Source organism: Lottia gigantea, assembly GCF_000327385.1.
Source record: "Lottia gigantea unplaced genomic scaffold LOTGIsca_4, whole genome shotgun sequence".
Lineage (NCBI taxonomy): Eukaryota > Metazoa > Mollusca > Gastropoda > Lottiidae > Lottia > Lottia gigantea.
In genome coordinates, this window is record NW_008709379.1 from 4790013 (window position 1) to 4815940 (window position 25928).

The 25928-nt window shown below is 32.7% G+C and overlaps 3 protein-coding genes across 3 annotated transcripts; all 3 read right to left on the reverse strand.

Annotated features, from left to right (window-relative positions):
* Nucleotides 1-2252: 2252 nt before the first annotated feature.
* LOTGIDRAFT_228836 (hypothetical protein) lies at nt 2253-6235 on the reverse strand (the record flags this gene model as incomplete). Its single annotated transcript, XM_009059854.1, has 7 exons — nt 6089-6235; nt 5389-5560; nt 4596-5249; nt 4037-4251; nt 3581-3821; nt 3030-3215; nt 2253-2878 (listed from the first exon to the last, which is right to left on the reverse strand). The coding sequence occupies exons 2-7, from the start codon at nt 5516-5518 to the stop codon at nt 2253-2255; spliced, it is 2052 nt and encodes a 683-aa protein (XP_009058102.1). The 5' UTR covers nt 5519-5560; nt 6089-6235.
* Nucleotides 6236-6577: 342 nt separating this feature from the next.
* On the reverse strand, nt 6578-20715 carry LOTGIDRAFT_205701 (hypothetical protein; the record flags this gene model as incomplete). Its single annotated transcript, XM_009059855.1, has 23 exons — nt 20441-20715; nt 19315-19392; nt 18887-18946; nt 17997-18059; nt 17532-17708; nt 17097-17201; nt 16753-16846; nt 15431-15633; nt 14873-14992; nt 14351-14506; nt 14052-14144; nt 11745-11833; nt 11287-11449; nt 10847-10966; nt 10245-10439; nt 9982-10096; nt 9439-9630; nt 9017-9167; nt 8639-8756; nt 8066-8212; nt 7513-7721; nt 7126-7264; nt 6578-6787 (listed from the first exon to the last, which is right to left on the reverse strand). The coding sequence occupies exons 1-23, from the start codon at nt 20588-20590 to the stop codon at nt 6578-6580; spliced, it is 3147 nt and encodes a 1048-aa protein (XP_009058103.1). The 5' UTR covers nt 20591-20715.
* Nucleotides 20716-24751: 4036 nt separating this feature from the next.
* LOTGIDRAFT_153853 (hypothetical protein) lies at nt 24752-25117 on the reverse strand (the record flags this gene model as incomplete). Its single annotated transcript, XM_009059856.1, has 1 exon — nt 24752-25117. The coding sequence occupies one exon, from the start codon at nt 25115-25117 to the stop codon at nt 24752-24754; it is 366 nt and encodes a 121-aa protein (XP_009058104.1).
* Nucleotides 25118-25928: the final 811 nt, after the last annotated feature.

Below are 25928 nucleotides of genomic sequence, written 5' to 3' on the forward strand. Positions count from 1 at the left end.
GTGAGAAAATGAGCGTTGAACTCGATGTTTATATCAACGTCTCCATATGTACCGAGGGCCGTGTCACAAAACGAACTATAGTGCGTGCCTCTGATGACGAAAATGTTGGTAATTTGTTGACGCGCTCCGGATGGCAGGACACAGAAGAAGTAACCGTCTCCAGCGTTAAAGCCGGTATCGAAATAGACCATGAAACTACCGATGTAGAGATAGTTACACCCGTAGCAGTTTTAAGACAATTTAATTTTAAATCCATAAGGTTTAATCTGGTGTTTGTTGGTTTCCAAAGGATATAAATAGAGTTTTAAATACATTCCTTTTTCGTCTTCTTGAAATGCATATTTTTTTTTTTTATTTTATGATGTGTAAGAATGTAACTTTGTATATTATATGTAATAATGTAAATTTTGTATATATGAAATAATGTTAATTTTGAACATATGTAATAATGTAAATTTTGTATATGATATGAAATAATGTAAATTTTGTACATGAAATGTAATAATGTAAATTTTGTTCATGATGTGAAATAATGTAAATTTTGAACATGATTTGTAATAATGTAAATTTTGTATATGATATGAAATAATGTAATTTTTGTATATGATATGAAATAATGTAATTTTTGTACATGATATGTAATTATGTAAATTGTGTTCAAGATGTAAAATAATGTATTATATTGTACATATGTAATAATTTAATTTTTGTACTTGATATGTAATAATGTAAATTTTGTATACAATATTGAACAATGTAAATTTTGTAATGTCATAAGGTTTATTTTTTGAATAATGTTAATTCATTCAATAAGCATATTAAGTTGTTTTTGTTTAATGAACATATGTTTAGTGAAAATCGAGTTGCATTTCATTTAGCTGAGAGTCTGAACGCGGCTGGTATACATTATTATGACAACTGACATTGATATAACCGAAAGAATCGTGTTTTTTATGATTATCACATTTTTGGTTAAAATATTGACCTATGTGAGAAGTAAATAAGGAACATAATAAACACATACATAGTTCTGATACATTTAATTATTTGTATGATAATTCTAATTATATAGATGTAAAAACATTGAAATGGTTTAAATGACAAGAAAACACTTTATACAACAAGTTTTACACTTTAACATATGATTCTCAGTTGCATTTAATGGCATTGATATGAAAGAAACTGCAAAATGTTGAATGATTTTTGTACCATTTCTGACTTTACTTTACTTTTTTTACTGGTACACAATGTCTTACTTATCTACATTGATTTTATTTTCTATTTTATTGAATATTGTTGCTATAAGATCTATGAGATATACAAGGGAAAATGTTGTGTCACGAGATGATCATTGGCTACTTCTGATGATTTTACCAGTTCAGCTTGTACACATTGCAGTGATTTACTTTTAAAAGATACATAAAATAACTGGACAAAAATAGGATGTTAATAACTAAATTTGTTTAAAACACAAATATTTTGTATGATTTGAAGTTTTTCATACAACAGTAGGATGTTTCTTAGGTTAACACAAACAAAACAATAGCCTTAATAAATACACAAAAAAAACATTTTGGAAACAACTGCACTTTGCAGCTGTTCAAGGAGAAAATGACATAACTAGACAGAAATGAAGAAGAAAATTACATGAAGAAAAATGATAGGTTATAAATAAATAATATGTTGATGAAACTTTCTTATATACAATAAACATACTTAATTACAACAACAAAAACACAGCTAACAATAAAAAGATAAACAAAATAAAAAATAAATTGAATTCAGATTAATTTTATCTGTATTTCTACTGCTTGTTGCTGGAATTTTAAATCTGAAAGGTTTCAAAGGAAACCAAAACATATCAAACCTTTGATAATTCTACATTTTATTTTAGTGTAACTATTGTGATGTTGAATTATATATTTGTAAATTCTACCAAATGTGAAATCTTAAGCTTTGAGTTACAAGTCCATACAAATCAGTCAACAATGTCTGATGTTTAAACGCGTTGATTTATATAGTGTCAGAAAGTAAAATGAAATGATCTACTGAGTGATATTTTTTAGGACACATACAATGATATTTTTATAAACCATGCAAGTCTACATGCAAGCCAAAATGAAATGATGAAAAGAAAGAGTGTCTTCATAAAGATTTATAAAATCTTTCTGACTGACTCGACCAAAAACACAAAGTAACTACAAAAATGGCTTTCGTACATAAATATATTAAAATCTAGAACTTATTTTCATTCAAGAGGGGTGGGGTCCAAAGAGAGAAGTAGATGTCGACGTTTGATCCGTTTCCTGATTTTGTACACTATCATAGTCCATAGCATTGTCTGTTACATTATTCACAATATCCTCTATTTGTGGACCTTCTTCAAATTCTTCCTCTTCCTCCTCTTCTTCCTCCTCCTCCTCACTAGAGAGTTCTTCCTCAGGGGCATGTAACTGTTCTTCATTAGTTTCAGCACTATTATCCAGTATTTCAGATTCCACAGTGTCCTCACATGTAGTGTCCATTGAATTATCTTCCACATTGATATCCATTGTGTTGGTAATTGAAGTAGTCTCCTTTGTCAAGTTCACTGGGTCGCAAGTCAGAGAATCTTCTTGATTAACTGGTTGGAAATCCTGAGAACTGTTCTCAGGCATGCTACTCATTGTATCTTGCATGGTATTGGTTGTTGATGACGGTAAAAAGTCTTCCTCTTGTTTAATGTGTGGGTAAGGGGAGACAACTCCCTGTAAAATTTGTTGACATTTAAAACACACATAATCCTCCTCCTCTGAAATTTCATCTGAAGCCAGACCAATACAGAGAAGATGAAACCAAAGTTCACATTTGTCACACTGAACCCAATTGACTTCCTCTCCTAAAATAAAAATAAAAAAAAATTAGAAAAATCTTGGTTTTCTTGGCCAGACATCAATCAAAGACTGAAATTATTTTTTGTCAGAATGTATGATTCTAAACAACAAATAAAAGTTTTCAAAGTTCAGAAAATTCTAAGATTAAAAACATACCAGAAGGTCGAAGGCACTTTATAGCAGAACAGTCTTCAGATGGGTCATCATCATCATCATCCATCATCTTCTTCTCCTTCTTAATCCTTTTCTTTCTTTCAACTGGTGTACCATCAGGATTCACCTTCACTTTTCTTTTCTTCTTCACTTTTTCTTTCTTCTTCTCAGGACTTTTACCTCCCTTTGCTAAAACCAATTGAATCAAACAATCTTTATTTTCCAGTTTGGACTTTTACCCTTTGTGAAAACCATTGTTCTAGATTTGTGTTTTCAACACGCATGCTAATCTATGTATCTTCAGTTTTAACGGTTATCAAATTAAGATATGGATAAGAAATATTGTGAAGACTTATGCAGCAACATTCCGACAAATACGTCTCATATAGGCTAGTCATCTTGGTACATTTTTGGTTGCAAACTTCCATTCTTTTTGACTACAGTTTATCTCAAGTTGACAACACAGGTTTCAGTTACAAACTCCTTATTAGGACAACAGTATTATGTGAGAGTGTGACATACTCAAGGATATTACTTTCTCAACCTGTACCTACCAGAATTTTCTTTCTCTCCTGGTTCTAAAAGACCAGGTTCTTTCTTAATCTTGATCTTCTTTTTCTTAGCTTTATCAGGATCAATACACAACATTTTATTTTTCTTTGGTGACATAATCTCACCAGCTTCACCAATTATTTTCTTGCGTTTTAATTTCCTTTCTTTATTTTCAGCTCTTTGAAGTTTTTGTTTGATTTTTTCTATCTTTTCTCTTGGTATCAGTTCAGTTCCCTCAGCATCCTGTTAAAGTAAAAATATGCATTTGACTACATGAAAAAATATAACAGAATTCTTCATCCCCAACCAATTGATTTTAGAACTGCATATAAAAATGTTACATGCAGAAAAAGCACAACAGAGTAATAATGTTTTTATTAAATTCATTTTCAGACACAGGGAATATTTATGTTGTCCTAGTCTTGTATTTTGGTTAACAATATAATGTTAAAGTTTACCTCAAATTCTAAGAATTTATCTTCTGTTTTCGGTTGGCAAGCTTGTAAAATTCTCCAGATGTGTTGTGTTTCATCAAGTGACACTTCCAGAAGGTCTCCCTCCATCATCAGATCTTCCAGCTGTTGTCTAGCCTCTAATGACAATTCTAAAGTTGGTGTCTCTAATTGTCTCGGTATAAGTGGAGTTTTACGCTGATGTTTTCTTGGAGACATTGCTGTGGGAAGAGGAAAAGATATTGAAAAGACATTTCACCAAAATATTTTGGATTTCAGGTTTTGTTTTGCGGTTCGGATCGTTAGTACATGTACTTGGTTTACTTATTGACTTGTTTTCTCTTTTTGTAAATTTACTATCATGTGCATATATGTTACCTTGTAAATTGACTGTTGAACTGCAGCAAAAAGTGGTAAAGAACTTTATTTGAAAGTGAAATCAATCAAAAGAATTTCAATAGTCTATATTCAAAATTTTGTTCAACTTGAATTTGGTTTTGAAATGAAAATTGTGAATATCTATAATCAAAGTTAAAGAAATCATAAAGATAAAATGAAAACTTACTAGTTGTAGCTTTAGAAACAGAAGAGTAAGCGTGCTCTGATGTCATTCCCATTGACATACTAACAGGTGCTGTCTGCTCAACATCACATTGAATATCATCTGAATGTTGAGATGATTGCGGTGATAATGGTATAGAAGATTGAGAACTATCTGTGTCAGCAGCAATATTACTATACACTGGTGTGGGCACAGGGTGTTCTTTAACCACATTAGATATAGTGTTTATACCACTAAACGCACTCTGAGTAACACTAGCTAGATGATCCTGTAGATCAGGATTACTTGCAGCTTTCATTAGTTCTGCATTGATAATTTTCTCAGTTTTTTCACGAGCTGCTTGCTCCACCATTTTTTGACTCAAAACACTGAGTTTCGCTAGAGCTGAAGCTAATTCTGTTGTGGTTAATGCCTGTCTAGCTCTGTCCTGCCAGGCCATGGCACGTTCCGTTAAACACTGTAATGCTTCTCCCTCTAACAGACGCACTGGCAGTTTTTGTAATGATACTAACAGAGACAAGATGGCCTCCAAACGTGGACGACGTGATCTCAAACAAAGTGGGCACAAAAATTTCATATCTTTGGCAGCCTGCATCACTGCTGCTTGTGATGTTTTATTTTTCAAATTGGATGATTTAGGAAGTGGTACACAAGTTCCTGAAAGAAAGCATGAAAAGTATATTAGAAATCGTCTTGAATCACTTTTTTGCAAAAATGAAAATTGCATGACATACTAAAAATCTTTGGAAATAACTATGCCAAAAAACCCTAGGAATCCTATTATGAAATAACTTACCATGAAACCAGTCTTTACAGAGTTCACATTGTAACATCATACCAGAAGCTCCTTTACGACAGACACAGAATCTAGCATCACTAGCTTGACTTAATACTTTATCACTATTACGTATTCTTAACTCTTTCATTAGTTCAAACTCTTGATTCTCAGCTGCTTTAAATGATGCCACCTAGCCAGAAAAAAATTAAAACAAAAGATGAACTTAAAATACATGTAATACATAAATCATTAAGGTGCGAATAGATGTGGTACGGTGTCTGGTGCAGTATTATTGATGCAGTAGAAAATATAAGAAACAAATCGTGTCCACACTGCCTGTGTTCACTTCTATTTTTGTTTGTAACAATTATTCCGTACCGTACACTGCATCTACACTGTACCTCTTCTATTTGCGGCTTAATACAGATTGTTTTCTTATACAAGGGCTGGCTGAAAAGTCCCAAGCCAAACGTGGGAGACCTGTACAATGGCGTTGTTTTTTCATGTATTTCCCTACATGGCTATATACAAGACCCTGTTACTGATCTTGTCAAGAGGAATTGACAATTGAATGTTTTGAAGGCAAAGGTCATCATCAAGGGGTGTCTTTGAATTCTACAGCTTTAATGACGCAGAGTTATGGACTGAGGCTTTCCAGAATAGCAAACTATAAAACAAATAAATTTTGTTATTTTGTACAAAAGAGTAAAAATCTTACAATAGCAGCTGGGTCTCTAGTTTCCTCTATTCTAATTTCACTGTTATTATTATTTTCATTCAATTCTCTCTTCTCTATACCGTCTCTTAACTTCTTTCTTTTCTTACCACTACTATATATACCAATATCAGACCTTGGTGACAGTATCTACAAATATTATAGATAAAGCTTGGTAATTAATAGAATTTCAATATCACTCCATTTACACTAACTGGCATTTATTTTTCAATATTCTTTAGTTTGGCATGTGATGCATGAATATATTATTGAGACTATTTAATTGTTCAATAAATAAATATTATTATTACAACATATTAAACTTGGCGATAGGCTAATAATTGATTTAAAAAATCCTTGATAATAGTTTAATTACATAGAAAAAAATGGCTTTTCCATTTCTTTTAAATTTTTGACAAAAGGCTCAGCTTATATCATTCAATGTAAATAATTAAATCACAGACATATATAGCCATTTCTTTCCATTTCAAATCAAAAAGAATTCAGGAAATATCCGCTTACCTCTAGCAATGTATAAGTTGAATTTTTCTTAAGGAATGTTCTAGCAGTACGTTCACGCCATGATTTAGCAGTAGTAACCTGTGCCTCTATTTGTGGTAATATATCTAATCTGACTGGTATAGGTCTTCCTTTATTAACTAAACTTTCTAATACATCAACATACGGGTGGGAATCTGCGTTCTGAAAGTATTTCAATTCTAGTAAATTCACCATTTCACTTTTATAAATGTATAAATAAATACCAATTTAAATTATGTGAGCTTAAAAGTGCACTTAGTTAGTTTTCAGAGTAGTATTCAGGTCAGAGCCTTCATGCTCTAACTCACTAGAAACAAAATCAAAGTCTTTGGACTGGGAATCAAGACTGTAAAGCTAATAGGTGGAATGATCCATGTGAACTCTTTCTAAATAAAATATCATTTAAACCCTTTTTTTACATACTGTATTTCATCAACCCCCTCAGATATAGATCTGAAATTTATCTTAGATTGGTTCAACACATAGCATTTTCAAGTTACCTGAATATAGTCTACTCTGTTTGTCCACTCTCTAGCTTTCCTTACAGCTTCTTTCAGAGCACTAACATTGGGTAAGTATGCTGGTATAGCTTTAGATTCATTAATTATACCTTCTAATGTTACCATTACATGTCTTGGTCTGAAACAGATTATAGAATCCAGATAACAATGAATTTACATTGTCCCTCTCTGCCCTACCTCTCTAGAGTGAAACCGAGGTGAAAATACCGAAAACACCATCATGACCTATGCTTTGTATAAGAATAGACAACTTAAAAATATACCTTTAAAGTAATATTTGTTTTACATTTTTACATACTTTGTAAACCTAGGAGAGTCAAGGACACCTTTACAATTTACTAAACACAGCAATTCTAGGTCACTTACCTAGCTTGTAAACAGATACGAGCCTTCTCTTCCCATCTCTCACTAACAGTGAGTAGTTCCTGTAGTTCACTCATAGCTTTCTCTACAGCAGGATGTGGTGTTAGGCTAACTCCAGCTTCTATCATCTTTCTCATTATATCTAGAGTTACACTAGGTGGATCTTGTAATGTTAGTCTCACATTATCTAACCATTTAGCTTGTAATAATACCTAATAAAATATCTTTTATCTTAGTACATAAATCAGAAATATGTAAATATCAAGCCACTTTATACTTGTAGACAGTGGAAATGACCATGAAAGAAATAACAATGAAAAGGTCCCTGTGGTCAGAATTGGAGTATCTGGGTTCTAAAGAGAGTGAAGCCATGACCAATTCAAAGTTTGACATAATAAAGAATTATTACTTTTTTACAAATATTAAAGTGTTGTGCTCGTAAAACATCAGTTTGATAAGTTTTGTTGAGACAGCTCTGATAACTTGCATTCTATTTCTGTCATTTCCCATGTCTTCAAGTGCAGACATCAGTACTAGATAATTGAAAAAATATTACCTGACGTAATTTAGGAATTTCATGTAAATCAACATCCAAAGTTAACCCAACTTCAATAAGTTTTTCTATCTTTTCAGAATCTGGTGTTTCAGCTTCCAAACAAGCCTGGGCTTCCAGTTGAAATTCATCAACTTTGTTCAGTAACTCCTAAATAAAGAAGACAACATTTCAGTATTGTGCTAGAAGAAAGGGAAAAAAGAATGTTTTTCATAACATCATTAAGAAAGTCAAGTTATTTTCCTTCCTTAATATAGATCACTAAACTGTCCAAGTGAAGATAATATGTTTGCCAAGATATAGGAAATACAGACAAACGTTTTGCTACATTTTCCTTTTCTTCAGCCTTTTTCAGAACAGTTATTCACTTCACACAACAAAAAATTGAACTTAGATGCTTTTAGTTATAAAGAACTGTGCTTGTCACTTTGACAAGTTTTCTATCAGTATAAGATAAGCCATTGAACTAAGCTGAAGCAATATGTCTCACAATCTGATATCCTTCTAAATGAGATAGATTACTACATGTTTCAAAAGCCAAACCTTATATTGAAAGTGATAAAAATCAAATCTTACTTTGATAAGTTTGGTTTCTTTGATTTTACATGGTAAAGCTTCAACCTGTTCATAGAAACCACTTAATTCTTCATAGGTTAGTTTGACTATATATTTACCATCTAAAGACTGGCGATTTCTATATTAAAAAAAAAAAATCATTAACATTGTTATAGAATTTTCAACTCTTCTAATCACTTTTGTTTTCAAACAGCAAAAAACAACTAATTTATGTAGTTCAACTTGGGTGTTCAAATCTTTTTCTATAAGCAAACTAAACAAGAACTTAAGCATTGTAATGATATTTTGCTAGTAACGGTCAATCTCAATTGCCAAAAAATAAAACCCTGTCAAACCATATACAGGAGAATATTATATATATTGAACTAGATATCTTACCTAGTTCTGACTTTTTTACTAACAAGTTGATTGGCTACGTCTGCACATTTCTCGGCTTCTGTAACTGACATGACTAATGTTTGATATAATTCATTCTCCGGAAATCGTTTCTCTTCAAACTCTGTTATTAATTCCCGTAACTCAGTTAATTCTGAAATGTAAAAATACATGTTATAGTTCTACAGTTACACAATATATAAATTCCAGGATTATCAGGCTTTATCATTTTAATCCTAAAACATCTTAAGGTACTTCAGAAAAAAAGTATTTTAGGACTAAAATTAACATTTGGTTAGATAGTTATGTACTTAATAATCCTTCATAAATATAACAACAAAAATGTTTTTCATATTTTATTTCTGAAATAAAGCATCAGTTCAGCAGAAGTCACAATAGAAACTTGAAATTTTAAAACCACTCACCCAACTTATCATCTTCTTTCGCCTCTAGAGCATTTTTAACGGTAACGTTCCAGTTATCAAAAGATTCAGCCCTAACTTTAAGTCTATCTAACATAGCTGGTAGTTCATCTAGACTATATCTATAGCGTAAAGTCAGTTTATTTGATGGGCAGGAACATAGTTTAGACACATGATGTAAACAAACCACTTTATCTGAAAAATCAAACAGAAATTTTTTTAGATAAAAGTTTTGATACCATGTCTGTATGTGGTTTCTACTATAGTTAAATATGACAAATTATGGGTACTAGTAAGGAGTTAATAGCAACATAAACCAGCATATTACAGAAATTGGAACGCGATTTTATTGTCTATTCATATGAAAACTCTTATATTCTATTTGCACCATACTGATGTCCCATCAAACCATTCAAGCAAACTAATCTGATAAATTCTTAATTACAGGAACCACAGACATGAGATGAGAAATTGGAATGGTACAAACTAGAAGCAGAAAAATTTCCTATAAAACCTATGGAAGATTACCATAATAATAATACTTACTTGGTTTACAATCACATGTTATAGCTGATAAGAAACAAGTTGTTTTACAATAATCACACTGTCTCTCATCATCTGGTAATAATTCAAATGCTTCTCTTTCAGCACTCAGCATACCCTGAAATATATTGATGCTTAATAATAACCAAAATGACAAGGTCTGTTAAAAGCTCATATTTAGAGTTTGATCAGTAAGTACTTTGGTAAAAAAAATAAGAAATAAAATTAAGTCAAATTAGCTGCTTGTAACGTAATGATGTAATTACCTTGCCAAGTAAGTGTTTACGTAATCTTCGTTCATCATCAACTATAGAAAGGAGATTCTTGTGTGTTGCTGCTGCTAGGTTGAGGTCCAGACTATTTGGGTCAGCAGCCATTTTACATACTAATTCTTCATGTGAAAATACACACTGTCGTCCTAATGATCTATAATGTTCTATACATTGTTGACCTATAGGTAACTGGAAAACAAAAATAAATCAGATCTATATTTTGGTAATGGAATATTATATCAAGTTTGGAAAAGGCTTGGACCAATCATAAATCTGCTACAGGGTTAATGGTTCAAATACTAACAAGGCTCTACTAATTTAAAACTTTGAGTGATAAACACAGATCGACTTTAAACAACCATTAGGCAGTAATGTCACATGGTTAATATCATACAAATTTTAAAGCTAAAAAGTTTGGAAATATGACAATCTGTGTTTTGAGGGTAAAGGGGGGCAAGTCACAATTCTACAGAAACTACACAAAAATAATTCCACTGAGCTGTCTTAAAACCTCTGAAAATATATTACAATTTTGTTAGAAACTAAACTATTTCTTTTATATATAAATGCCTAATTTTCATCTTCACATAACTTACCCAATCTGCTGGACAGAAATTGACAGCTTCAGCAAAATTATAACCTTGATTAAAACCAGCATGATAAGCTCTTGGGAATGTGATAATGAATTCACCGGCATTTTGGTTAGTTCGACAGATCTGAAAGAAAGGGAACCTCATTAACTACTGTAACAATCCAATTGCCTTTACAAACTGACTTACTATTTAATATCAATAATAATATTGTGATGTTGGCTTATGTTTGTGAGGACAATATCACTAGATCTCATCTGATTTCGAAATGAACATGAATTGCTAACATATAAAATAAATGGCCATTGACATATTCAACAACTTTTTAAAAACAAAAAAAATTTGTTTTTATCTTGTCCAAAAAGTCAGCACAATTGACAATTTATACCTGTCCTCACTGAAGCAGCCAATCTGTAATTAGCCATGTTAGGGATGATTTTACTTACTGGAACACCCTGATCAGATAGTATATTAGGATTCATGATAGTTGTCAACTGGTGTAATAAATCAGGTGATTGTTCAAATAACTCAGGAGCTGTATGTTTCATTGCTATTTCAAATTCTTCTGCCTTACTACCAGGTACACCATACCATGTTTTAGGTTCTCCCCTGAAATAGTATTCAAAAATGATCAATCTTAGTGATGCCTCTACTCCAAGAGTTACATAATCAAATCATTCTAAAAGAAGTGCTGACTGTTAAAATTTCTTTATACAAACCTTCATCAATGGACCAAAAGCTTCCAGAAAACCTTCCAGAAAAAGTGTGGCCTATCAGAAATTTTAAGAAATATAACCTAACCAATTTATTTGCAAAAAGACAAATAGATAAAAAAAAAAAAAAAATTTAACAAAAGCAAAAGCTCAAAAATTATGAATTTGAGAGGAGAAGAATTTGATATTACCAATGAAGATAGTTGATAGAATAACTCCAATGATCTTCATTATGCCAACAAAAACTGGAGAAACACATTCCCACATAACACCAGGGTATCTAAAATAATCATAGCAATTATATTAAACTAGAGCCACACGTGGCACAGAGTGGGACTTTGCAAATGTAGCAAAATGCAACAGACTCTGAAAAAATCAACCTTCTACGATAATTACATCACGCGCAAGAGCAGTCTAAAGTTGAGAAGAATTCTTTGGAAGATTGTTATAACGGAAGTAGACAGACCTCACAAATGAAAGTATCAGAAGATAGGTCAATGACATTTGACATTGAAAGGGAGATGGTCAACAAAGGTCAAGGTTACGAGATACAAGTCATCAAAATTTTTAAATATATACGGCCTATAAAACCGGAAGTTGAGATAGGACAGCAAATATAAAAGTATAAATAGATAGCCAATGTGAATGACCTTTGATCCTACAAAAATCAGGGTCAAAAAAGGTCAAGGTCAAAAATTGAAAATTTTGATTTTTCAAAACCTGTTCCTTTTTTTTGAACTATAAAACTGAAACAATCGAACTTCTAAGACAACGTTGAACAAATGTATACGTTGCGAGTTATGTCCCTTGCCAAAATTGTCAATAATGAGTAATTTAACCCGGATGTGCTACACCCACCTCAATTTCTTTTGCATAGGTTAATTGATATTCTGAATGTTATGTAGTATCCCAAATTTAAAGCTTCTACATCATACAGGTCAAAAGATATAGGTCAACAAGAGTCAATAAAGGTCAAAATAGAAAATGGAAAATATGGAAATTTCAAAACCCGTTCCTTTTTTGGAACTATAAAGCTGAAACAATTGACCTATTAACACAAACTGGCCAAAATAATGAGGTAATTGTGTGCAAAGTTCCTTTTTGAACAAATGTATCCTATGCGAGTTATGCCCCTTTCCCAAAATGTAAACAATTAGTAATTCAACCCGGATGTGCCACGCCCACCTCAACTTTTTTGTCATAGGTTAATTTATATTCTAATTATCTTGTTGTGTTCCAACTTTCGATGTTCTACATAAAATAGGTCATAAGATATATACACACCAAGCTCAAAGAAACAGAAATATTGTAAAAAAAAAACTCAAATTTGAAAAATTCACGAATTTCAATTTTGCTTTAAAAAACGATTGTTATAAATTACTTGAAAGAACATGAAAAGCACATTAAGAATCCGAAAAAATAAACCCTCTAGGTTAATTAGGTCACGTTCTAGAGCAGTCCAAAGTTGCGAATTTGGCTGTTTTCGGACAGCTATAAAACCGGAAGTACATGTCGGAGGTCAAATGTCAAAGTATTAACTGATAGCTGAGGTCAATGACCTTTGACCTTATGAAGGTCAAGGTCATCAAAGTACAAGATCACGAGATATGACCCTTCAAACTTTGAAAAAATTCAACCGGATGTTGCAAAAAAGCAAAATTGAGAATCGAAAAACGGCTTCCTAATGTCATGTTTTTTTTTTATCTTCTTTCATTTGACACCAAAATCATTTAAATCGGATGAGCCATTATGTCTGAATAAAAATCGAATCATTTCAGAAAAATCAAAATGGCGGCCAAAGTTTCACGTCTTTTCCGGGGTTTTTTTTCTTCGTTTTTTTGTCATATCTTTGTCTACCTATCAGCATAAAATTTTTTGTCCTATACAAATTACACCGGAAGATATTCAACCGGAAGTGAACATCGTTTTCCTGTTTAAACCGGAAGTGAAATTGAAAATTTGACTGTACCATTTTGTTTACATTCTTACACTGTCTTTGCTCAATTTTTTTCAGATTAATCAGACAAAAACCAAAAAAAATGAAAAAAATGCAAAATTTGGCAAAAAAAATATCTGCGACAAATTTTCGAATTTTGAAATTTTGAAACTGCTATTCTTTTAGATTTTAACAGTAGATTCCAAAAATGCAAACCCAAAGAATATCGACCCACAAATACGACTTCTAGAGCCGATTATTTATTCTTGCACATATTGAACAGTGGCACTTCCGGTTTTGCAAACAATTGACATTTCGATAATTAACTGGGACTTTGCAGTAGCAAAGTAGCAAAGTCTTACTCCAACTATAACAAACTAACAAAAATAGTGACCTTGGATTTTCTAGATATAAATTCAACCATCATGCAAAGTTTTTGATGAATATGAAATTCACATAAGAATCAAAACAAAACATGAAAGGAAAACAAGGGCAATAACCAATTTTGTTGTACATGTATCATATGACTATCAGCACTTCATCTCTTAAGTAAAACACTTACCTTCATGCCAGAGATATCAGCATTAATATGACATAATACTGATTGTTCTAATACAGCTAGATTATTTAGATTCCAACCAGAGTTCACATATTCCTGAAATATCAATAGTGAATAGTGCTGTCATTTATCATTGGTTAAAAAGCATGAATAAACATGGCTGAATTTGTTTAACTTAAAACATTATGCAGGATAACAAATGTTGCCATTATTCAATAGCAAATGCAAACAAAATACCTCAATATGTAAATAATATTTTGTGATATAACAAATATTAAAAGTTAAAAGGATGAATAACATACCTCATCTTCGGGACAAAGATCTGCAGTAGTTTTGGTAGGAAACCCACTGCCCATTTCTAGAGCATGAATATCAGCTCCGTATTGTACACAAACATCTTCCTCTAAACAGTTTACTAATCTCCAGAATTCTTTTTCTACAGCTTCTGGTGGTACCACCTAAGAAAAGATCCATGGTATACAATAAATGGGAGGAAGAAATGGTAGTAAATACATTAGTACTTTGAGGAATAGCATTAGTAAAAAATAACTACATCATTGGCTATGGTGCTTGTTCAAAATTATTTTTTGCATTCGCAAATTGAATTCATATGACCAATTCCTTCTTATTCAAAAACTAAAGTTTAGAATAATTCTTGTTAAAAATGCTGACAATTCATGATTTTGCTTAAACACTTTGTTTAAAAAAAAATGTTCAGTCGATTCTTAAATATCATAGTTTACTATTTTCAATGGGGCACTGGACCACATAAATGACAGATATAATACTATCTTTTTAAATTTGATAAGATGGCTTTTACTTACATGTACTGGCATATTGAAATAACTGGATTTGAAATGATCAGCCATTTCACCAAATGATTGTAATGTATATTCTCTTTCAGATTGTTCAAACCCATATGGTGCTTGTGGTTTATTGCATACCTGAATAATGGCAAGAAAAAAATATTCTTAACACTTCATTTCATTCAAACAAAGAGACCTGGCTGGTTGAATGGCAATAAGTTACAACGAAAGATGAATTCAACATAAATGTAATACAGATTGTTTTGTTTTCGTATACTTGTATAAGGACTGGCTGAGAAGTTTCAAGCCTAACTGTGGGAGGCCACCAGTCAATGATTTTTAGTTCATTTCTCTAGATAGTGCCCCTCTTGGCTTACACATGGTTACATGTATGACTTAACAATCAAAGATACTATATTATCTGAAACATATTTTTTCCCTCTTTCACACAAACTAAATCTTAGAGTAAATATCATATTCAAGAGTTTTTCCTGCTCAGTTGAAAATTCATGTAAAAAAACTTTTCTTAGTTTAACCGTTGAGTGGTTCAGAATCTATTAGAAGTGGTACTATTACCTGTTGAACACAATAAGGACATCTCCAATCTCCTTTAGGTACCTCAGCTAATGGTGGTATTAAACAATAGGTATGGAAGGCATCGTCACATCCATCACATAATAACATATATTCATCACCATCACCCCTTTCACATGTACGACAATGATATTTATCAAACTGAAAATAAACATCATATTTTATCACAAACTCAACAATCCTGGCTAGTCTTTTAGAACTTTGTAAACTTTACATGGCGTCATTTGCTTAGATAATCCAACAAGTGGTGGTTGTGGGTTCTGATGCCCTTGTGTAAGTCATCCTTGCTCTTTTTCCAGTCGACCCAGCTGTAAATTGGTAGAAAGATCAATGCCCACAACACAACAGGTAATGCAAATTGTTATCCTTGTAAAAAAATAGTTGTCTCTTTCTTCATTTTGTAACATTTCCATCAGAATTTGAAAATTTGGGCATTATCAATTCAAATTACTCCATAAAATTCACAGTCAAATCAACATATATAAATTATCTCATAGTTCAACTTACTACCGAAGAGAAAACACCTTCATCAAAAATATTATCATGATGTGTTTTGGTCTTTGTTTTAGTTGGTTTTACATCTTTTACTTCATTTTTGTCATCTGAAACATGGCAAAATATCACATTTATATGGTGGAAATTCTTTACCATATTTCCAAGTTCCCCATTTGCAAGATAACTAGTCTGAGATCATAATACTTCAGCTTCTCTATGGTAACATTAGGTGAGCAAATGATTAACAAGATTAAAAGCTTCATATAAATTTCTATTCTACTTTTATGCCATTTACGGGTCTTTATACTTCGTGCTTCTTAAAGAACCCTCTTTCTAGATCTGACACATAATCCATTAACATACAGTGGTATGTGATATTTGAGGATACAATAGTATCATATTACAGGCATATGAACAAGAGTTATGTCTCATGTTAAACAGGGAAATTCAAGTTCAACAATACAAAAAGATAAACATAAATTTTGAAATAAAATAAATGAAAAAAGAAAAAGCTTATAAATTTATTGGTAATTAACAAAAACTTTAGTTAATCCAACAAAAGAATTCATAATTTAAAAATTTGAAATTTCAATGCAAAAACATGAGAAGTTAATTGTAAAAGATAAGCAGCAAGTACTTTAAGACAAGATTGTTTTAGCATTTTATGACTTTGTTTTTGTTCTGGTATACATGTATCAATGTAACTTTATTCAAATTTGAAATTTAGCAGGGTAAAAAGCAATAAACCTTGCAAAACTATAAAAATAAAGGTTAGCTTATAAACTCTTAATTTTCCATTTATCTTATACCTTCCCGACCTGTTGGAACAGCTGCTTTAGGACCAGCTCCAAAAAACTGTAGTTTCTTTAGTTCTGAGTTAGCACTATAATCTATGACTGGATCCTGAAAATAAAAAGTTTGGTACTCAAGGAATCACAAAGGGTGGAACGATGTAACGAGAACATGTATATAACTCGAAGCAGTTTCCCTATTTTTTTTAAAGACATAAATGTCCGCATTTACTAATTAGTTGATACAATATATTAAAACAAATTAACATACTTCTTATCTCACTCTTACAATTTTACAATTTAATAGTAGAACAATTATCATCATGAGATGTTGCTTTCCTCAAGCACAAGAAATGTCTTACCCCTTTAGTTGATCTTGTAGCTTTCCTACCATGACCAGAGGTTGAGTCTGCCTCCATTTTTCTTGGTTTATAATCATACTCTTCTTCCTCTTCTTTCTTTTTCTTCTATAATGAAAATAAATAACTTGTATCAACAAAACATAATATTGGTCTCCCTTTTACTGACTGCAGTCCAGCCTCTTCTAGTACTGGACAGATTTTAACCAACTTGAATTAGCCAATCAACTTTCTTTTTAACAGTTTCTTGACTATAAATCCATCATGCCATCTAGTGCATTTCTACAGCACTACATTTCATAAAACGTAATGAAGATAAAAGGTAACTGTAAACTAATGAATACATATATTTTAGAAATTATCATACACATTGGCCAACCACTTCACTGGTGAAATATACTATAAATCATCATTTATTTGACAATAAAACACACTTACACCTAATCTAACAGTTTCACCCTTCTTAAATAATAGAAAGGGATAGAGTATTCTTTCATAATGTGATCTGACAATACTACCAATTCCTTTACCAGTTGGGAAACCCAACTTAGTTGATATCTTGGCCCATTTTCTTTCATTATTGACCACATCATAACCACCTTCATTTTCAACATTCTACAAGAATAAACAGAAGAATAAACAATAGAACAGACATAAATTTTAGGTAATATATCTTCAGATTCATAAATGATGTCTTGCCAGAACCTTTTGAAAGGATGCAACATCTGAATGTCACTGTTTGCAGACTAAATCATTTTCAGAGAGAGTTTGACTTCTGAAACATACTTTGGACAACAAATTCAACCTAGTAAGGAGAACTGGTTAGGGAATAAGGATTAAAAACACCAATATTTTGTCCAAAAAAAGGATCCTGGGCCAGTTTGAAGTTTGATTCACACATACCTTATAGAGATCATTTAAATCCAATAATTTTCTTTCTACTGTTGGTATCCTTAATGAGCAGCCCTGAAATGATTAAGGTGTTAAAATTGCAGAACACACGTAGCAAGGTGATATTATTATAATTAACTGCATAATAATAGAGGACATGAGATATAATCATATCAAGCAACCAAGACAAGTACCCAGTAACATAGAATTATATCATTCAACATTGTACAACAACAACATACCTAGTTCTCATATGTTCAAATAAGGAGTTATATAATATGCTCTACTGTTCTATGTCCAATTGACCATGTAAAGACAAGGTGATGCACTTAGCAGACAGCAGCCTATTGTTTTTAGTCTCAAAAAGACTCTAGATTGCCGACATTTATATGATTTTAGCATGTTTATGGAATGCTTAGAAAAAATTCAACTTATTTGTATCACTGACTACAGCAATTCAGCAAATTGGGTAGACAAAGCAATAGATATGTCTGTAAAGAGCCAATAATGGAACAGACCTTTAGCTTAGACAGAATGGAGCAAAGAGGTGCTTATTGACAAACTATGCTTCCCAATATCAGTCTAATAATGTATTCTGGTGAGAAATTGAATTACATAAGTATATCATATAAATATGAATGGTGATAGTTATGGTCACTTTAGCCATTGAAATATCATTTTTATATAACAAGTAACTAAGTTTCATATCAAGAACATTTCATACCCAATGTAATATATAAAACTATTTATGACCAATAAATTATTAAATTTAGGGGCCCTTTCACTATTTTTTTTATAAATCAAGGATAAAATCATATGATTAGCAAGATTACTCATTATTGAAAGACAAGAGATGGCTAAGTCAGCCATTAGTGTTTCTAAAAATAGACACTTGTTCTTACCTGAAGTTCCCAGAATCTAGCTAATTGATCCAAAAAATTTAATTTAATCCGAGATTTTGCCTAAAATATGAAAACAAATATAATATTCAAGAGTACCAATAACTAATTCCAGAAAAAACTCAAAATATGGGACTTGCATTAGATGTCCTCAAAAACATATTTTTGTTTTTTTTGGACCAAAGGATATAATTTGGGCAAGAATATCAGAAAATCTGGAGAAAATGGTCATAAAAGACTCCTAATTTTACAATGACCAGTTTGTTCAGCAAAATATATGGGAATTATAGACAAAGATGTAAAGAAAATTCAACATGGCTGCCATGGAGAAGAAATATATTTGACCAGTTCAATACTAGGCCTAATCCACCAACACTTTTTATAATATAAAAAGATCTCCAGATTTGGCAGGAAACATGAATTATGCTTACCTCTAATTCATTTAATTTTTGGATCCTTGGTGTAAATTTAAATGTTTCCACATTTACTGCAAATGGAGGTTGCCAATCCTATTTAAATAAAGCATACAAATACAACCATCTGGATAGCTGATGGACAAAAATCATTACATAGAATAATCAAGCTTATTAATCAGCATCAGTAATTAATATCATCAATGATGCCATTGGTACATGTAAATTGCAACAATGACCCCACCCACCTTGGTCCACTGTTAAAATTTGATCTGAAAGTTAATATCATTCATATGCAAATAAATTTATTCTGTTTAGTTCTACGGATTATAATATTTGCAAATGTAGATCTCTATCCAATGAGTCATTGCCACATCAATGTCTCTATCACAAGTCACCAACCCTCTATGACATGTCTTCCAATTCCTTAGATGAAATTTACAAATGATCAGTATACATAGTTGGGCATTGATGTTTAAAACATTGATTCAAATTGACAAAGTTTTATATTTTGTATTTTTTCTCTTAGCCCTTAGAAAAATAAGCCCCACCCCACCAACAACTTGACATTTATTTGCAACTCTAACATAAATTAATTCCTGATGCCAATCGCTTTTCAACTTATCTTCTTAAATTTCTACGCAATATCTTTCTTTACTATCCACTTTGCAATAAAAATATGCCCAAACTGCATGTTAGAAATCAAATGCAATCTTAATGTGAAGGCACTACTTGTTTGGCCTAGAATGAGTTCTGAGTAAATGTATTCACAAGTGAAATGTGTGGGGGCCTCATCCAGGCCTCTCTCCAAGCTACTCCTCAACAACAAGTAAAACATACTCTATAAAATTTCAATCTTTTGTAGAAATATCAACAAAAGCAAACAAAAACTGATGTTTCCAGGAGTTAATTTTAAAGTTGCAATGATTGACATTTGTAAATTCAAAATGCTACGATTGTCTTGGACGCAGACAGCTTGTTGCGGCAGATTACAAACAAAGCGTCGCCATATTACACGTTCAGATTCTCACGTAGTCATTAGATATGGGCTGGAAATCAGTACTTATACAACGACAACCTGACAGAATAACATCCAAATTTACTTCATATTGACATCAATATCCACTTATCGACAAATACTAACCGGTGGGGGTTTAATTTTACATATTCCCGACTGTTCCGCAATGGGTCTTATTTTGGCAATATAACCCAATGGATCAGCAAATTCTTCTTCAGTCGGAGTAAACACTGGAGCCTCCGGTGGTGGCTTGAAACGGGTGTATGGGTCACTCATCTCTCCGAACTAGTCCCTGTCCATTCAAGTCACTCAGTTAATCCAAAACTGTTACGGATCCATAAATCCACAAAATTATTAAATAATATTCATTGAAATACACATAAAATCCACACTTCAATTTGAGCCGAACAACAGACCTGACAGAGCAAGTGCGCTATATGGTCAATAGAAAGTAGTTCTTATCGATATTCAATATTTCGCCTCTATTTCAAAATAATTACAAGTTTCTTGATATATTTTGCCACGGACGGTATTAAGAGTATATCTATGGAGGCTGTCATGATGATTCTTGACAGAAATAATGATGAAAGTAAAGAGTCGCCCAGTAATACGACCTGATTTGAGGTCAAATGTAAAGTATCCGGTGATGGATAAAGTACCACCAGGTGTCGCCTAGTCATGTTTATTTTCTCTACATGGCTGGATAATCTGAAATATTATAGAAAGTTGTATTGAATTTTAGGTCTGGATGTTAATAGTAAATTCAAATTCACGATATAAGGGGTGAAACTCTTTTTAATTTTGCATAATAAAATATTGTTGTCTGGATTTTTTATTTGTTGAAAAAGTGCAGAATTCGTGTAACAAATATATATATATATATATTGTATTTTCATTGTTGCTCATAGTTACATGTTAATCCTTAACGTATTATGACCGTCCTGTGTGAAATTAATCACCACGCAAAAGTATATTATGATATTATATATCATGAGTTATTGCTCTTATTGATATTCTAAAAAACGCATTCATGCATTATTCGAAAATTCGAAATTTAGATTCAAAAGCTCGTTGCAAATGGCATAAGTACCCGATCCATGAAAAGAAGACAACATTACACCTAATTAGACAACATTAAAGTGCGTCAAAATGCTGACCCATTATAATTAGTCTAGCTATAACCATATTGTCAATAGAATTGAGAATTTTTTATGTGATAAAAATATAAGGTTTTCAGACAAGGCAAATTTACTACAACAGAATTCTCAGACCCACTGGATAAAGTGCCTTACAAAAAACCTCAAATAAACCAACGGAGAGTGGGGGATGGAAGTGTAGTAGCCTACAAGTGGGAATTGGTTTATATAAAAGAGATTGAAAATTTTGTGACCCATGGAAAACGTAAAGTAGGGCAAAATTAGTAGAAAGTGGAGAAAGATCTACCTCTATTCCAGCCTCTGATATTTTGAAAAATAAGTATCTGTTTTGTTTTGTGGAAATTTCTCCAAAGATTTTAAAACTTACTAATTTAAATCGGATCGGCCAAACCCAGATTATTCGAAAAGATGTATATTTTTGTAGTTACCATCATAATCCCCCTCCGTCTGCGGTAGGAAATCTCCATAAAACAAGGCCAAGTTTTCTGACTCTACACCGGTCGACAACTTTCAAAATTTCCTATAGAAGCACTGGCCTAGGTCACAAGTAGAGACTATGTATTTCAATATGAAAACTATTTCAATTCAAACAGAATATGTTTTACTGAAAATTATTCATAGATTATTACTTTCTGGAGAGATTACAAGAAAAAATATATTCAACTCAAATTCCAATGCAATTGTTTCAGAGAGTTGATGAAAGGGGTTCTAATCTACCATGAACCAATACATTACTAAAGTTTTTATTTCTTTTATATACAGTGACCAAATGTTTAGTATAAACGTTTGGAAATTCATCTTGGAGCTCATTATAAAAGCGTTTGACAATGATAGAGGCATTTTTAGCTGTAGTATTGTAGGTTGCAATGAAGGGTATGATTTGGTTGTCATATAGGATATTTAGGCCGTTAGGTATGACTGTTTGTAGTTGGTCTATCCAAAAACTCTCCCTTTGCAATCGTTTGGTTTTTGGTTTGATCAATGTTGATACAGGTACTTTTTCTATAGGCATAACAAGAAGATCCTCAATGGAATGATTGGGTAAATCGAAATGATTCGCAATCGGTCTATCTTTCTTATGGAGTATATTGAAACGATGACCGCTAGACGAGTACGCAACGCGTTTTGAGTTTCGCCAACATATTGAACGTCACATTTTTTTACAAGAAATTAGGTATATAATGTTTTTATCGATGCAAGGAAGTACTTCCGTATGTTCGAAAATTTTACCGTTTTTCTTGTTTTCGAAATAGTGAGATACATTTATATATTCGCAGGTACGACACCTAGAACCTCCACATGGAACAGAACCGAAGCCGTTAGGTGGGGGAGGGGGATCATGTTCCTTTTCAATGGCCGAAAGAGTGTCGTTTTTAATTTTGCGCAAAAAACGTTTTGAACATCCCCTATCCCTCAATTTACTAAAAACTAGGTCACATGCTGAATCAAAATCGGTTTTTCTAGTGCAAATTCTGTTGAATCTCAGACTTTGCGATTTAATGACGCCAGAAAATGTGTGCTTCGGATGAAACGAAGTTCAAATAAAAGTTTGTGTGTATCGGTTTCTTTAAAATATACTTTTATATCTAGTTTCTTCGATTGAGTGAAATTTGGTCCTTTGAATACTGTTGTATCCAAGAAGTTCATACTATTTTCAGAAATACTTGCGGTCAGTTTTACAGAAGGGTGGTGGTTATTAAAAATTTCAAAATACTCCGAAAAGATTGCCAAAGATTCTGTCCAAATGATAAAAATATCGTCTAAAATACCTCCCATAGAAGAGAGGTTGAAAGGGGGAAATTAATGAGAATTCGCGTTCCCATTCTGCCATAAATATGTTCGCATAACTCGGCTCGAACTGTTTCCAAATCTAATATTTCTTTGTCTAGACGATCAGGACTCGAATTTCTAAGAAAGGCTTTTCGAACAGCGTCTAAACCCGAATTACTATCAATATTTGTGTACATACTCGTTACAACTAGAGAAATAAATAGCGCATTGTCTGGTATATCCATTTTTTTAATTGTTCAATAAAGTCGGTAGTATCTTTCAAGTAAGACGAATGTTTACGAGCCAATGGTAGCAGAAAGTGGTCAATGTATTCGGAAACTTGGTAAGATTCGCCAGAACAGTCAGAAATAATCGGCCTACCCTAAGGTATGGTATTTGCCACGCGCCATTCGGATTCAGGATTTTTGTGAATTTTTTGTTAACGCATAAAGTGACGTTGACGGACTTCCGGTTTTGCACAAAGATAGTCATATTGAGCATCTGATAAAAAGCTTTTCTGCACCAAAATTTTCAAAATATCGTTAATTTTCCTAGCAGTTTCCATAAAAATTGGTAGATCTAATTCGCGGTAGTGATTGTCATTATTTAACTGATTATCTATTTCAAAAATATAGTCTTCGCGATTTCGAATGACACAGCAATTACCCTTGTCACTCTTTCGAATAATAACGGTCAGATCTTTTTTCAAGGTGTTCAAAATACAGCGCTCAAAATTGGTAAGGTTGTTCTTTTCGAGATACTTCTTCGTATAGACTGTCGCATTTACTCAAAATATTATGGTCAATCGCACTGTCTGGTTAATTCCAGCCAGACTTTTCTACGAACGGGATTCGCTTTCCTCGACCTAATCTTTCTCGAAAAAATGATTTAGTTTAAAAGTCCTATTGCCATGCTCAACCGACAACAAAATTGGTACACGTGAAAGAGGTTTAGATGTAGGGATAAAAGTTAATCCTTTTTCTAAAACTCTTTCTTCAAGGGGAGAAAGTTTACGCGAGTTCAGATTCACGATGATCTGGCCTAGTTTTACGATGTTCCATCCCGCGTTTAGTTTAAATGGGAGACCCATTGTAAATAAATAGCTTTAGCAGTGGGGGCCATCCAGTGGATATGATCCGAAAAGACACCAATCATTACATTGAAGCGGGGAATAGCATCGAATGAAGGCTTGTGATATAGTCGTTGAATCTTCTGAGGTTGGTAGTTGACTGGGGATCTGAAAGTTGAGGACCTTTGGAAAATGGTATCTGAGTAACAAATATAGCTGCTGTGGGAAATTTCACTTTAGCTAATTTTACCAATGGTATCATTCGCCTATGGATGGATTCACCAGATTCGTCTCTGTTGTGAAATAAGACCTTCTTCGGAACTGTAGATGGAGATATCTTAGATAATAAGTGGATGATGTGCTGAACACGCGCACAGGGAAAGGATTCAGCATGCATATCAGGATCAATAGTGGGAATGTTGCTCACGTTCGAAGAACCAATTATGAAAGTTGATTAACAATATTAGGCAGTGACCATTTGGTTTTATCTTTTTGGTTTTCGTGGCGTCTTGGTTTACATGGTGGTGGTGAATTCAGACTCAAACGACGATGAGAGGTTGTATTGGTTTTGGATTGTGGAGTTTCTGGATTGGATCGTGGACTGGTATTTGGCGGCGATGAGGGTGGGAGAGAGAATCGGTTAGGCGATGATATGAGTGGTACGGTACTGGTATTCGGTCCTTTATTGCGTGTTGGTAGTATACGTGTGATGACGTACTTGGTAACTGGTGTACGTTTTCGTTTTGGCGTGGCGGTGATCCGTTCTGGAAGCATGTTGGTTGGTGGCGAGCTACTAGCAATATCCATGTCCTCTACCACACTCCTAAATTTCAAATCATCAATAATTCGCGTGAACTGATCCAAAGTTTCTTTTTGAAGTCGTCGATATGACTTTTTTGCCCAATGACGAAGTGTCAATTGGAATTAATAGCGTCCGTAGAGTTTTTTCGTAGGTCAGATTCTAAAATATTTTGTGATTTGATCAAGTTAATTTTGGTGGCCAGCTGTGAATCGTAATGATCCTTAAGTGCTAATGCCACATTTATTGCCCAGGATTTATTAACTGCCTTCGATAGCCGAGTAAATCTGGGGGGTTTTAAAAGCTGGTTTAACAAACCGGTTCAGATTAGAAATTTTAAACAAAAACCCACGAGTTTGCGAAATTTGGCTTGTTTTGAAATTATAGACGCATGGTGAAGACATTGAATTAGTTGGAATAGCATGTATTCTTCACTATAGGATTCACTGGATTCATTCAAATAATGCGATCCGGATTTCGCTAATGGAGCTTCTTCAGGCACAAGGGTAATGAGTGTTTTTCATCGTCTTCATTAACGACATAACCCCAGCAGCCGTTAGATCCATTTCAGAGAGAGTTGCTTAGATTACCAAACTATTTCGCTCATGCATAACCATTTGTCACAGCATAGAACTGTATACTGTGTACAGTTCTATGATCACAGAGATACACTATAAACAGTGGTGTAACCTATTTTCGTGGATATAAGGATTCAATACCGAATTTCGTCAAAGTTAAAAAAACGAAAAAAAAATTTTATGTCTTAGATGTTTCCTCAGATATTCTACAAAATAATAGAAATTGGTTTATTTCGATTTT